General features: G+C 40.4%; 1 protein-coding gene across 1 annotated transcript; it reads right to left on the bottom strand.

Moving 5' to 3' along the window:
- Positions 1-3: 3 nt before the first annotated feature.
- LOC116377198 (phospholipase B1, membrane-associated-like) lies at positions 4-14,472 on the bottom strand (the record flags this gene model as incomplete). Its single annotated transcript, XM_031838777.1, has 42 exons — positions 14,070-14,472; positions 13,919-13,979; positions 13,731-13,794; positions 13,540-13,574; positions 12,951-13,017; positions 12,772-12,820; positions 11,708-11,773; positions 11,544-11,609; positions 11,408-11,463; positions 11,153-11,222; positions 10,951-11,058; positions 10,753-10,806; positions 10,277-10,345; positions 10,079-10,165; positions 9,930-9,990; positions 9,787-9,845; positions 9,368-9,441; positions 9,202-9,245; positions 8,424-8,532; positions 8,287-8,338; positions 8,100-8,180; positions 7,631-7,696; positions 7,418-7,518; positions 7,253-7,334; positions 6,766-6,870; positions 6,558-6,653; positions 6,377-6,448; positions 6,203-6,280; positions 6,032-6,092; positions 5,892-5,950; positions 5,428-5,495; positions 5,294-5,337; positions 5,068-5,167; positions 4,922-4,973; positions 4,702-4,782; positions 2,368-2,433; positions 2,150-2,244; positions 1,780-1,861; positions 1,213-1,317; positions 1,008-1,103; positions 367-441; positions 4-225 (listed from the first exon to the last, which is right to left on the bottom strand). Coding segments are annotated over exons 1-42 (3,198 nt in total), but the record flags the coding sequence as incomplete, so codon positions are not given.
- Positions 14,473-14,498: the final 26 nt, after the last annotated feature.

Genomic DNA, 14,498 nt, shown 5'->3' with positions numbered 1-14,498 from the left:
CATCCTCCGCTTGCTTCTCTTGGCTCTGCAGGAGAAGAGGAGCCAGGTGACAAACCAGCCAATCAGAAGACCTGCTACGGCCAGTACAGCAGCGAGCCACACTGGCACACTTTCTGTGCAACCGGGGGTGAGAGGCAGGGCTGTGCTGTGAGCTGTGGGTGCTGGGGTGGTGGTGATGGTCGAACTGGCCAAGCTGTTCACCTTTGTGAAGATGTAAGGATGCTCCTGGAACGCATAAGAGGGAAGGTCTTCTATTTAATCAAACACACTTTTATGAACCATTATTGCAATTATACACAAATTGTACGGATAAATCTCAAGTGGGTCAGTAGCAGGTGAGAAGTGCTTGTGTGGCAGATTCCTTACCTCAGTGGGACACTTGATGTTATCTCTGGTATTTCTGAAGTTGTTGTACGTCTGTTTTTTATCTACTGGCTCCAACTACAGATAAAACAGAGTACATCTTTGCTCAGACCATGACTAAATTGCAGAGAGATGTGGTTATTTACTTATCTATGAGTGAATAACTGATCAGGGCCACAAGTGTAAGGGTCTTCCCCCCCTGGTCTAAACCTACAAAATGTCACTCAAATTGACACGTACCAACCAGGAAAAGATTTCCACAAACACACATAAACGACTGCAAAGAGACACAAAAATACACAAAAAGACTACAAAGAGACCAAAACAACCACAAAGAGATGCAAAAAAGCTGCAAAGAGACAAAAGAGACGCACAACAACTATGAAAAGGGGCAAAGCAACTACAAAGAGACACAAAGCAACTACAAAGAGACACAACATGACCACAAAGAGACACAAAACAACAACAAAAAGAGGCTAAATAACCATAAAGTTGTTGTGTCTTGCTCCTATGTAGGAGAGGCGACGTGGCCTTTATATGTCTGTGCCCAGGGGCCCATTATCTCGTAATCCATCCATGGACTTATCCACAACCCTTCCCCTGTCAAACCCTTAGCCATTAACTTCCCGCCTTGCCGGACTCACCATGTTATTCCAGAGAGCTGCAGCCATGTCAGCCTGTCCTCGTTCACTGAAGTGGAAGCAGTCCAGAGAGAAGTAGGTGGTGTCAGGTTTGCCGTCCTGGAGAAGAAATTACACAACATCAAGCTCTTGTTACTGCACTAAACCTAGCGTAAATGTTTGTATTTGTCGAGTGCAGTGGAGGCTCAGGGGTACACGGAAGACTCACAACATTCAAAGGAGTGATGGTGTTCCTAAAAAATGGCTGCACGACCACAGTAAAGTCCTCTCTTCCATCATAGCGGCTTTCATACACCAATTTTTGCATCTCAAACTGAAAGAAAGACCACAAAAGTTAAAATATCTTGTTAAAAAAATCCATCTGCTTCTTCTCACTCATTAAAAAATCCAGAATCTATGAAAATGCAAATATTTTCACTACAAACATTTAACTACTGAAGATAAGATGTCTCTGACTACACTGAAATACCTGTCCACATCACACTTATATCTTCTGTATGTTGCATATTGGACCATGATTGGCTTCCAAACTAGTTGTAATGTTTGTGAGTACATGTCTAAAAGTCAGATTTAAGGTGAGCACAGAGAAACTTCCCCCCTTCAGCAGATGAATGTGAAAACAGCCACCAAGTGTCAAAGTCTGCACATACAGTACATCATTCTGCACAGTCTGAGAGAAATAACAATCAGCAAACACAAGTTTGAGTAGACAAGTGAACTTTAACTGCTGGTCACACCAGCAGTTAAAGTAAAAGAACAGTTCCAGTCTGTTCACCTGTAGATCTCGATTGATCCGTTTTACTTCAGCCAGCTCTGGGGAATCCTCTCCTGGTAACAAGAAGCATGGGCAGACAAGCCTGAGGATCAGGGGTGAAAATAAAGAGTTGATCTTGGATAGTAAAATCAAATCATCACTGAATACAGAGTGCTGCTTTTTGCATAGACCATGATATGATGTGTCATTGATTCAGGGATGAGGTATTCTTTAATAAACACCAAATCATAATATATTTCTTTGCTGGACTGACTAGGTATTAGATCAATATCAAGAAAAGTGCTGTAGTCAAAGGAGCAAATGTGCCTTGGACTCAGTGGTCTGAATCCATGTAGAATTGATTTGGCATGTGTGGGTCGATCGGGCGTACTTTTGAAACACATTGCACCCGAGACTATCCTTTTTGACCCTGCGAAGGCCTTCAACTTCTAGGATCTCCACGACGTTGACAACTGCCCTGGGAACCTACAGTCAGAAGAGAAGAAAATGTAAACCTATTTAATCTGGGAGGTGAAACTGTGAATTTACATTACAGTATTTTTTGTGTAATCAACAGTTATTTCTCAGTCGGTAACATCATTATTTTACCTCTTTGTAAAGCATATCCAAGCTTGTCATCAAATGTTGCCTGTAGTTCTGAGGTGACAAAGAGGCCTGTAGTTTTGAGACCAAAATAATAATACAATTACACACAAAGCACAAGGCTTTTTATTAATCAATAGTGAACACGAGTACTCTCATGCCTTATTTTGTCATTAACAACTCTTCTATGTATGAGCGTACGAGCAACAACTAACTCTAAGCTGTCACTACCACAGTCTCAGAGCCCATCTTAGATTGATGCTGTGCTTTGATATTCTGCTTCAAAGCACAAACATTACAAGAGAGACTACACTGTCAGTGGTGTGCGAGGGGAGTAATGGAGAGAGAGAGAGATAAAATGGGAAATGGAGGCAAAATGGCGAGCAAGTGGTAGCAGGGGGCTCTGGAATTGCCAGTCGGCAGTGCCCGAAAGCTGAGTTCATCTCAGGCTACGCATCCTTGCTCTCCCTCAACTTTCTTGCTCTAACTGAGACCTGGATCACACCAGAAAACACTACCACACCCGCAGCATTGTCAGATGTGTACTCTTTCTCTCACACTCCCAGAGCTGCGAGGCGTTGGTACTGGCCTGCTAATTTCCCCAAAATGGAACCAACTGTCTTCCTATCTAAACCAGAACAGTGTCTTGGACCCCCACCAGTCCGGGTTCAAAGTGGGTCACTCGACTGAGACAGCCCTCCTTGCGGTGACAGAGTCGCTTCACGCCGCGAGAGCGAACTCTCTCTCCTCTGTCCTGATTCTCCTGGACCTGTCTGTGGCATTTGACACGGTGAACCACCAGATCCTCCTCTCCACCCTCGAGGGGATGGGCGTCTCAGGCTCTGCACTCTCCCTATTTGCATCCTACCTGACAGGTCGATCCTACCAGGTGACATGGAGGGGGGCCGTGTTGGAACCACGCATGCTGACTACGGGGGTTCCACAAGGTTCAGTCCTGGGCCCTCTTCTCTTCTCACTCTACACAACATCTCTGGGTTCTGTTATTCACTCGCATGACTTCTCTTACCATTGTTATGCCGATGACACCCAGCTGGTCTTGTCATTTCCCCCCGGTGACACTCAAGTGGAGGCACGCATCGATGCGTGCTTGGCTGACATCTCGAAGTGCATGACGACACACCACCTCAAGCTCAACCTGGACAAAACCGAGCGACTGTTCCTCCCGGGGAAGGGTTGCCCGCACCGAGACCTGTCCATCACCATTGACAATACCGTGGTGACGCCAACTCTGACTGTGAGGAATCTGGGTGTGACCCTGGATGACCAACTGTCATTCTCAGCAAACATTGCATCGGTTATATGCTCCTGCAGATTCGCCCCTTCCTCACTGACGAGACGGCACAGGTGCTCATCCAGGCTCTTGTCATCTCCCGCCTGGACTACTGCAAGTCACTACTTGCCGGAGCCCGGCGTCGGCCATCAGACCTCTAGAGCTTGTCCAGAAAGCTGCAGCTCGCCTGGTGTTCAATCGCTCCAAGTTCTCCCACACAACGTCCCTTCTCTGTTCTCTACACTGGCTACCTGTAACAGCTCACATCCAGTTTAAGACTCTGGTGCTAGCCTACAGGGCAGTGAAAGGAACAGCTCCTTCCTATCTCCAGACCATGGTCAAGACCTACACCCCCGCCCGACCACTTCGCTCTGCTACCTCCGGGCGATTGTTGCCCCGTCGCTCAGAGGTCCCTGCGGCCGATCAACCCAGTCACGGCTTTTTTCCGTCCTGGCCCCACAGTGGTGGAATGATCTCCCCACTGACGTCAGGACAGCAGAGTCGCTACCCATCTTTCGGCGCAGGCTGAAAACTCACCTCTTCAACAAGTACTACCCTGAGCCTTCTTAGCACTTATTGTATTCATATTAGTTTGTTGCACTTATTGTATTTGTATTACTTTGTTTTGTGCACTGTACTTTTGCTCTGGTTTATGCTCTTAGATGCTTGTTTAAAAAAGGAGATGCACTTATGACTTCTGGTGACTAGTAGTTCTCTTGAATACCTATGTTGAATACACTTATTGTAATTCGCTTTGGATAAAAGCGTCTGCTAAATGACTGTAATGTAACGTCTGCTCTTATCTTACTCTGACACAATAAAACTATTAGGGGAGGGCTGCTACACAAAGCTTGATTATTCTGCTCCACTGCGTGGTCCCATTTGGACAGTGATATCATGAGACGGCTCTACACAGGGCGTCACACAACACTACGTGATGTTTGGCCACTGTGCCATGGCAGGAGAATCTTTCAACCTGGAAGGGGTGATTTGAAAATGTCCTTACTCCTGCTTTTCCTGCTTTGTGATGACTTGTTAAAGCAACTCACCCGATCATTGCAATACTGACACAGGTCATTGCCTCCAATGAAGAGGGTCACCAGCTTCCAGTCATTCTCAAAATCCACCGTCTATTTTTGTTGAAACAATGGAGAAACGATAAGAAAGACAGAGAGAGAAAGAGAGAACAAAGATTACTTTTCTTGCAAATTTGTGGTCACAAAACAACATCAGTGCATGTTTTAGTATAGAACCACAATTTAAACTCACTGAGTCATTCTTCATGGTATCAATCAGGCGTCGGATCTGCCCTGGGATTCCTCTGTATGAAATTTTGAAATGGACAAAATGCTTAAAACATAACACGAGTGAACCATTCAAACCTGCTAACAGATCAAAGACATGTTGGAACTCACGATATTGTAGCTCCTGATACCGCCATGTTGAAGCCAGTCTGCCTTGTCCCCCGTCCCTTTGACACCCCTTTGATTTTAGGATTGAACTTCTTAAGGATATCTGATGTGAAAAAGTAAGAAAATTACTGCGCAAAAGACAAAGTTCTGTTACAGTCCAAATCTGCCATCTAGTGGTGCTATTACGCACTATAGAGCAACAGAGCTACAGATAAGGTTTTGGACTTACTGGGTAATGTTGTGACAGTCTCAAGAGTTTTGTCTCCTCCAATGCTTTTTGATGAAAAGCAAACAATGAATACAATGATTACAATCCAATGTACATATATGTGTTGTGTATGTAGTTTGTGTGCAGTATCTCACCTCCATGACACCCCTCTGTACTCAGTTCTTAGCTGCAGGAGATTCGTTGCCTTAGCACCAAAGCCGGCCTGCATGCAGAAAATGATGTTTATCATTTCTCTGTTTATCTCTCTGACCCATTCAATTAATAATACTAATGCTCTCTAAACTACAAATGATACCACATATGACAACCTTGTACAGAAACCGTGTGTGAAAATGATGCATAAGAAAAGAAAATGCTAAATTTATTGCACAAACTAATCTATTCCATCTCTTTCTATAACTATTACATTATTTGCGCCACCACTTGTGAAGTAATGCATTTCAAAACAGAGACAAAGACAAAACGCAAAAACAAGGATAAATAAGTATATCAAGATAAAACCAAACATTTTAGGAAAAAAATATTACATGGGCCTTGAGATCTTTTTACTGCGCAAAATGAAGACAATCCTTGGTCACATTCTTGTGTACAAACATACCGTTAGAGAGTCTCCCACAGCAGCCACCACTTTGATGTCTGCTGGTCGTAACCTGTGAGCTACAAATATCAAAATTATCTTATTTTACATCTAACATCTCTAATTGCCTTTAGGTAACAGCAACACCTTGAAATGCTTACCTGAAGTGGGCACAGAGTTGGATGGAGCTGTGTTAACGCAGGAGAAGTCACTGCCCCAATTCTAAAGAATAATATGTTTTAGGGATTTATAGTTTTGGCATCATGCATAAATAATAAGTACTTTACATTTTAAAGTTGTGCTGAGTATGAAAGGCAGAAACTATGACCTACTGTAGCAGGAGCAGGAGTGGGGGGAAGGCCTGGAAAGGTGTAGTTGCTGTTGACAGCAGTCCTAAAAAATGGGTTGGTCTAATAAAGAAATAATCAAAAACATGTCAGTACACAAAAATTATAAAACAGCATTATGTAGTATGTCGGTTTTGATAAGTTGTTGGACTCACTCACCTTAGAGGGACACTTCAGATCAATGGCAACTGAGAAGTCTTGTGTAAAAGTCTTGTTTCCCACTGGCTCTAACTAGAGATAGTGAGAGTCAGTGATTTATTTTGGATCATTACAACAGAAATAAACACCACATGTGCCAAATTACAATAAATGAAATGTCTTATAATAAAGAAAATCCTACCATGTTGTTCCAAAGAGCCTGAGCCATGAGAGTGTGAGCTTTCTGGCTGAGATGAAAACAGTCGGGTGAAAAGTAGGAGCGATCAGGCCGGCCATCCTTTTAAAAAGAAAGGACAGGGAGAGGGAGGAAACTTTAAAAAATGTTAAAATAAACAAACAACAAATGAATACAATTTCATAAGGAATATGTAATGTTTCAGGTGTGTTACCTCTAACTTGGGAAGGACAACCTCCCTGAGGAAAGGCTGCAGCACCACAGTGAAGTTGTTGTGTGTGTCATACCGCCCAGAGTCAATTAGCTCTCTCATAGCATGCTAGACGGAAAGACAGCCAAGAGATAGAAGACCAAAAAAGAAGAGTTTGACCTTTGAGTGACATATTTTAATAATCAATAATAATAAGCACTTTTTCCACACAAGAGATGTAGCTCCACAGTCAAACAAGGGCAGATCGACAATAACTTGAACATATAACAACTTTTAAATAATACAATTTGAGATAAAAATGCAGTAGATGCTAAAACATATTAGTGAAGTTAATTAATTATAATGATGATGATGAAGATTTAACCCCTGGAATGGATGTTTAAATTATGTTCTCAAAGTCAAATTAAGACGAGTGAATTTGTGTCTATGAAGTACATTTGTAAAGCGCTTAAGAATATGGACAAAAAAAAACCTCTGCTTTGTTGTGTACCTGATAGGCTTTATTGAGGTCTTTGACCTTCTGGAGTTGAGAGGATCCCTCTGTAGGCTGCAATATGCAGGGGCAAACTAAACTGAAACACAAACATCAAAACTGTTAAAGATTGACTTGGTTAGTTTGTTTTTGTCTTACACAACCAAAATAAAAATCACTGACCTTATGAACGAGCCGGGACAGCCCAGAGTTTTATCGTTGTACAGATCACGCAATGGTAAAATGTTTAACACCTCTATCAGATTGACAATGGCACGAGGCACCTGGATGATACAAAACACAAAGCTTGTAGACTGTCTGTCATTTGGATTATGGCTTTTAAATTGCTCACATAGAGTGAGGTTGTATGTTTGTGTGATGAAGGCGAAAACATACTTCACTATGGAGTATGTCCAGAGCTTGGCGGATACGATCAACCACATTCCTGGCTGAGAAAACAATCTGTGGAAGTACACAAGACCCAAAGCATGAAAGATTTTCTGGTTTTCTTAATCATTTATGATGGTTTGGGACTGTTGATCCAACAAAACAAGCAATTTGAATACGTCACTTTGAGCTCTGGGAAATTTTGATGGACATTTCAGTATTTTCTGACATTTTATTGACAGAACAAATGATTGTAATTGTCAGTTGCAGACATAAAACAATTATAAACGCTTTGCTTATGAAGGTTAGGGTTATCAGGGCTTTCAATATGAAAAAGGAATTATAAAGCAGATCTTGAACAGCATTTTTGGAAATGTCAACAGATCCTAAATCTGTAATTTTGCAGATAATGTAAGACAGTTCAACAATCATTATCATGGGAACAAAGCAAAGCATAATGCCAAAGAGTAGTGCTTACGCTGTCTGTGCAGACGTCACATAGGTCATTGCCACTAATAATCATGGTGATCACTTTCCAGTCATTGTGGAAGTCAATGCGCTGTAACGGAGATAAGAGGTAAATGTTGCGTTAATTGAGAAAAATTGGAATATAAAACTGAGACAAAGCATGTGTTTTTACCGTAGGTTACCACTCACTGCCTTACCAAATCATTTTTCATTTTGTCCACTAGGACGCGCACCTGTTGCACCATGTCCCTGAAAATAGGAAGGTTTGATGGTAAAATTCTTGTACTTGTTCTTGTGAGAGTAAAAAATAGATAATACTAATATTGTGACTGACCCACTCTTGGCTCCTGCCACAGCCTGATTGAGGAAGGCTTTAGGAGAGTCCTCTTTACCTATCCCCTCTGAGAAGCCGGTCAGGTTGGGGTTAAACACCCTCAGGATGTCTGCAGACCACAAACACAGGGAAGGTTAGAAAAAGCACACACACACATGATACACATAATGGCGCACATTCTGTATTACTTTGTAGAAGATGCGGTTTTTAATATCATACAATTTCTTTTTCAAACAAACAACAAAAATATTGGAACAATCAGTGTGGATCAAATCTTCAGTTAACTTAAGACCCCGACATGAAGTTAAGTGAACATTGAGGTTTTTCTTTTTGTCAAACCAGTTGAATTCACCATGTTATTCTGTGATTTATTGGAATTCTGAAGTGTTATTTAAACAAGCAATTTCCAGCTTCTGGTATATTTCTGAATATTTTTATGTAAATGTAAATGTTGTATGGCTATTGAAGATGTAGAATGTTAATATTGATAATCAAAGGTATCCTAAAAAATATAGTTGATTCAGGTTACGCGGACATAAAAACGAGAACTGCAGAGGTCTATAATGATGGTGATGAAACACCTATAATGATGGTGATAAAACACTATAATTATGGTGATAAAACACCATAATTATAGACGTTATCATGGACTACAACTGGCCAATGATGGACATCTGATATTTGATTAGATAAACCTTAAGCAAGTGCTTTTATGTAATTTAATTATAGGCAAGGCTTTTACAATTTTAAAGAATAAATAAATAAGAAGTAAACATACTTGGCAGAGTGGTCACAGTGGTAATGTTTTCATCACCACCAATGCTGAAAAATGAAGAAACAGCTTGTTAGTTTCAAAAGCAGCTCACAGAATTACCAAATTAATTGTTGAAGTATTTTCCCACACGATCAAAATTAGAACAAAGGTGTGCTTTAGCTTATCCTACCTCCATGACAGTCCTCTGTACTCATTAATCACTAACAGAAGGTTGTCATTCTTTGCGCCCACACCATTGCCCGCCTGCAGAACAACAGCAGATGTGAGATCGTAAGAGCGAAGTAGAACCAGAGGAAGTTTTTAATGAGCCAGATCCTGCAGCTGTGGAGATCTGCAAATACTTTTTCTGTATTAGAGTTACATTCTGAGTGCCGTTTGAGCCTTATAATCTACCCTAACTCCCAGTGTTTCATCTCTTGGTAGTTGAGTTTGCATGTCTGCACACATCCACACACAACACAAAAGCACCATTATGTGTATAAAGTGTATATCTGGTCTTCATCTTTATTCATGCCTATTGGGATGAGGATGTTTTCAGATATATATTCAGGCCGCAGCAACAAAAAGTAGGAGAAGGGAAACACTCACTGTCAGAGAGTCGCCTACTGCTGCCACCACCTTGACATCTCCAGGTCGGAGTTCATGAACTACACCGAGAACAAAGTGGTTGGATTGAACTACATTTCCCAAAACACAGAAGCAGAATAAGAGCAAAAGGGTTTTTTTTCTACCTGAAGTGGGTGTCGTGGGAGATGGACTTCGGTCTGTGCAAGGTATCTCAGTACCCGTAACCTGAAAAACATACAGTAAATTTGAGTACATTTAACTGTATGTGCTGCCATTCTACACTTTAGCTCTGAGGGTGACTGGACAGACTTACAGGATCTGTTGGTGTAGAGGCGTTCCTGTAAACTATGCCTTCCCTTTTAGTGGGGTAATATTTATTTGTACGCAGGAACAGTTGTTCCTGGGATGAGAATGGAAAAGAAGTTTGCAGTTCAAACAATAAGTATCGGATTTAAAATGTTGTATCTTGAGTACTGAAACATTTCTCTGTAGCAGTGTTACGGGATCTCACCTCGGTAGGGCAAAGGGAACTAATGACACTTGTGTCCATGACCTCTGCCTCACCTGTCGACGGCTGAAGCTGGAATAGGAAAAGTTATGATCGTAAGATTTCCGGTTCATGTGCGGGCAATGCTATGCAGCCAATGACCATGCAGTGTCAAACAGTACTGGTTACACAATTCTTGTATCTGCATATTGATGCAGAACGAGGAAAGCTGGAAAGAGTCATCCACAATCTCATCAAGTTAATCTTTACATCTCCTATCTAATCTTCTTCTTCTTTTTAGGATTATTCTTTGAGCATTTTGATGTTTTACTGACGAAGATAGACAGGAAAGGGTGAGGGAGCGGGACAATTTTAATGTCAGAACAACATATTGATCAAAAAGGTTTACAGCCGGCTGGTTTGTCAGACACAGCCTAAAGTATATACACAGTAGCCTATCCTGTAAATGTTATCAAGGACTTTAATTAATAAGAACGTACCATGTTTTTCCACAGCTGGACAGCTAATTGGTTTAGGTCAGACCATGTGTTCTCCTACAAAGAAACACACGATATATGCTGGTTACACATTAGCAATTTCAAGGGTTTTTCCTGTATTGTTACTGGAAAGAATAATTTACAGTTGTTAACAGTATTGTTGATTATAACTGGTGTCTGGAAATAATTTTCTTTACTTACTGAATCTGAGATGGGTTCAAGGATAAATGGCTCAGACAGCAGCACAGCAGTGAAGTCGGCCCTTTCACTGTTCCACTTTGGATTTTCTAAGACTTGACCTAGAGAGTCCTGAAAACAAGACAAATGGATATGTGTCAAGCAGGTAGCCAATCACATGACTCAGATGAGCCACACATTTGCCATTTATTTACATGTATCTTACCTGCAGTGTTTTCAGAAGAGTTGCTTTACGTAATCGCTGGTCTATGCTTTCATTCCTCATACACTGACACCTGCCAGCAAATAAAAAGCGAGCACATCACTGCCACATGCATTTTACAACCAACAGGTTGACAACACGATAGAATAAATATAGTGCATAAGAAAAGGGTTTCTATCATGTCAAAATAAATGACTAAATATAATTTATATCAGGTATTTTGCTAGATTTTTAATACCTAAAATTCTAAACACTCACTTGTCCTGCTGATGATTTGAGCTCCAGACCACGATGTGAACCAAAGTGAGATGCAACTGTAAACATACACCCAGCAAATTAGAGTTTTTCTAGTCACTATTTTTGGCAAAACTGTATTCAACAAAAAGTAAAATACCGTTTTCTGCAGCAACTGCAGAGCTGCTTCCACTTCCTGCACAACAGATTTAACATCTGCAGCAACCTGAAGAACAAAATAAACAGTTATACACTCTTAACATCCTTAACTTAGTCGTACGTTTGCTCCATCAAACATGATTTATTTGTAGTTAGACATCTTACATTTGGTGAACAGTCACACAGGGAATCTGCCGGGGCAAACAGCAGCACAAGCTTCCAGTGTGTCACCTGCACGAATCAGATTTGAGTCACAAATTTCATCACTTAAACTCGACTTGACAAAATCAAAAAATACTTTAAATCGACTTGGACTTGAACACCATGCAGTGAATAGACTTCACTCGGCACTTGGGAAAAAAAATGACCAACGATAATTAAATTTGCTTTCAGAAATATGCGGTGGTCAACAAAAAAACTAATTGCAGGTTAGGATTTGGAAAAACTTGTCCATGCATTTATCTTCGGTAGACTGGACGACTGTAACGGTGTGTTTACAGGTCTCTGTAAAAGTCAATCAGAAAGCTGCAGCTCGAGTCCTCACTAAGACCAAGAAAGTGGATCACATCACTCCAATACTGAGGTCTTTGCACTGGCTTCCTGTCCAAAAAATAATTGACTTTAAAATCCTGCTGTTGGTTTATAAAGCACTGAATGGTTTAGGCCAAAATACATCTCTGATCTGCTGCTACCTTATGAACCATCCCGACCCCTTAGGTCGTCTGGGACCGGTCTACTTTCTGTTCCCAGAGTCACAACTAAACATGGAGAAGCAGCGTTCAGTTTTTCTGCTCCACATATCTGGAACAAAGTCCCAGAAAGCTGCAGGTCTTTAAATCTAGATTGAAGACTTTTCTGTTTTCTGCTGCCTTTAATTGAACCAGATTCAAGGATATTAATCAATTTCCTGCATTTCCGCATTTTACTACTGTATTTTATTTCTTAAACTGCACTGCAACTTTTATTCTATTTTTAGCTTTTTAATGTTTTTAATGTTTCAATCAATGTTCTTAACTGTTTTTGAATCTCCTTTTGTTTTGCCTTATGTTTTGATGTTTTTAATGGTTTTATGTGACGCACTTTGAATTGCCTTGTTGTTGAAATGTGCTTTACAAATCAACTTGCCTTGCCTTACATGACTCGGTCCCACCTCTGAAATACAGGTTGTATAATTTACACAGTTAGAGTCTTATTGTTTTTTAAATTGTTATGAGAGGGTTAATGTGTACCTGATTTGAAAGGGAGAGAGACAGTTCCTCAGCTTCCTCCAACAAGCTTCTGCAACACACACACACACACACACACACACACACACACACACACACACACTCTCACATCACACCTGCAGTAATATCCTCATACAGCATTTATGTGTGCGACTGTGTGTGTATGTTTGTGTGTGTGTTACCTGGGCTGCAGTGTGGTCTGATCCACATGTTGAGTGATCACTTCAGGGTTAAACATGGACAGCAACTCTGCTCAACACACATAGACACAATTAGACTTAATCTGCATCATTTAAAACACTTTACAATGAGACGGTGGATTATGTACATTATGTGATAACTGCTGATTGTAAAAGCTTCCACTTATGTTGCAAGTTTTGCTTACTTTTGTGTGAAATGAAGGTCAAGAACCTGTGTTTATGGCCCCCTGTCTTATCTTTAAAGATAAACTAACCAAAACTGTAAGATTATTGTTCTAAGATCTTTTCTAAAAAGTGTGCGCTGTGTCTGGCATTTCTTGTGACATTTCCTTGACCTGAACCAGGTCTGAGAATATGATAAAGGAAAATTTGAATTCAGTATACTGGAGGTGCTGGTACTTACCGATATGTATGAAGTATTCAAATGTATTGTCTTAGATAGATGAATATAATTATTTTCAAAACCAAACACCGAATTGATATTTTAGATGATCATACACCGCTTCATTTCTACTTGATTGTAGAAACATTAAGTGAGTGTTTGAGAGGCTGTGAGAATTTATAGACTTACCATTGACTTTACTGACGACTCTGTATGCTTCATCCCTAAAGAAGAAGACAAGTTGCCAGAGTAGTAAGAGAGGGTTGATAAAAGTTTAAAAATATAAGCTTCCTCTTTAAAGCAGCTCAGTAAGGACGCCACATTTGTGTATTTCTCGAGTATTACGAAAGTATTTCTGCATTGTATTCGTCGCTGTTTACCTGTGTGAGAGAGGAGTTCCCAAGACATAAAGAGCTGAGATATCACCAGGTCTGAGAGTATGAACTGATGGAGAGGAAGCAAGAAGTCAGAAATGTCGTGGTGCAACACGAGATAACATGTTTTAGAAAACAATCTGCATTCAAGTCAGATTAATATGATTATTGATGATAATTGCTGAGTGCTGTACCTGAATAGGATGGGGATAAGAGGGCCAGTGGTGAGCAGAGTATGTCCATGAAGCTTTCTGTCTGTAGCACAGAAGAACAATTCCTCAGACTGTCATCCATACAGTATCAGAATAGTATGACACATTGTTAATAAAGACTGTCACACTGTACCTTCTCTTTTGATAGTTCATTTTTTCCGACATCAATGTTAACAGCAACTAAACGTGACATTAGAAACAAAAAAATAAGTTAGTACATTTGGGAAAACGGGGAACATTTTAATCTTAAACATTCCGTTATGTAAAATGTTTGTCAAGTTAACTGTTAAGAATAAAAGTGAAAAGCTAACAGGTAAGAATAAAAACATCTTCATCCACAATTTTTTCTATTTCAAACCCTTTTCCACTAAAATACAGCAGCTTATTTAAATCTAAAAAGGCTCTTTTTAGATGGCAGGACAATTTCTATTAGGATGTTAGTATGTTTCTTATCATTTGAATTGTCTTAGAGTTCAACACAGAAAAGATTCATGATGACTGAATTTACTTTTTTTCATTTGACTTTATTTTACTTTGCATCCTAAACACATTGTGCACAGTA

This window comes from Anarrhichthys ocellatus, unplaced genomic scaffold (genome assembly GCF_004355925.1).
Source record: "Anarrhichthys ocellatus isolate YVR2014 unplaced genomic scaffold, GSC_Weel_1.0 scaffold1008, whole genome shotgun sequence".
Lineage (NCBI taxonomy): Eukaryota > Metazoa > Chordata > Actinopteri > Perciformes > Anarhichadidae > Anarrhichthys > Anarrhichthys ocellatus.
This window is presented reverse-complemented; position numbering and strand designations above follow the sequence as displayed.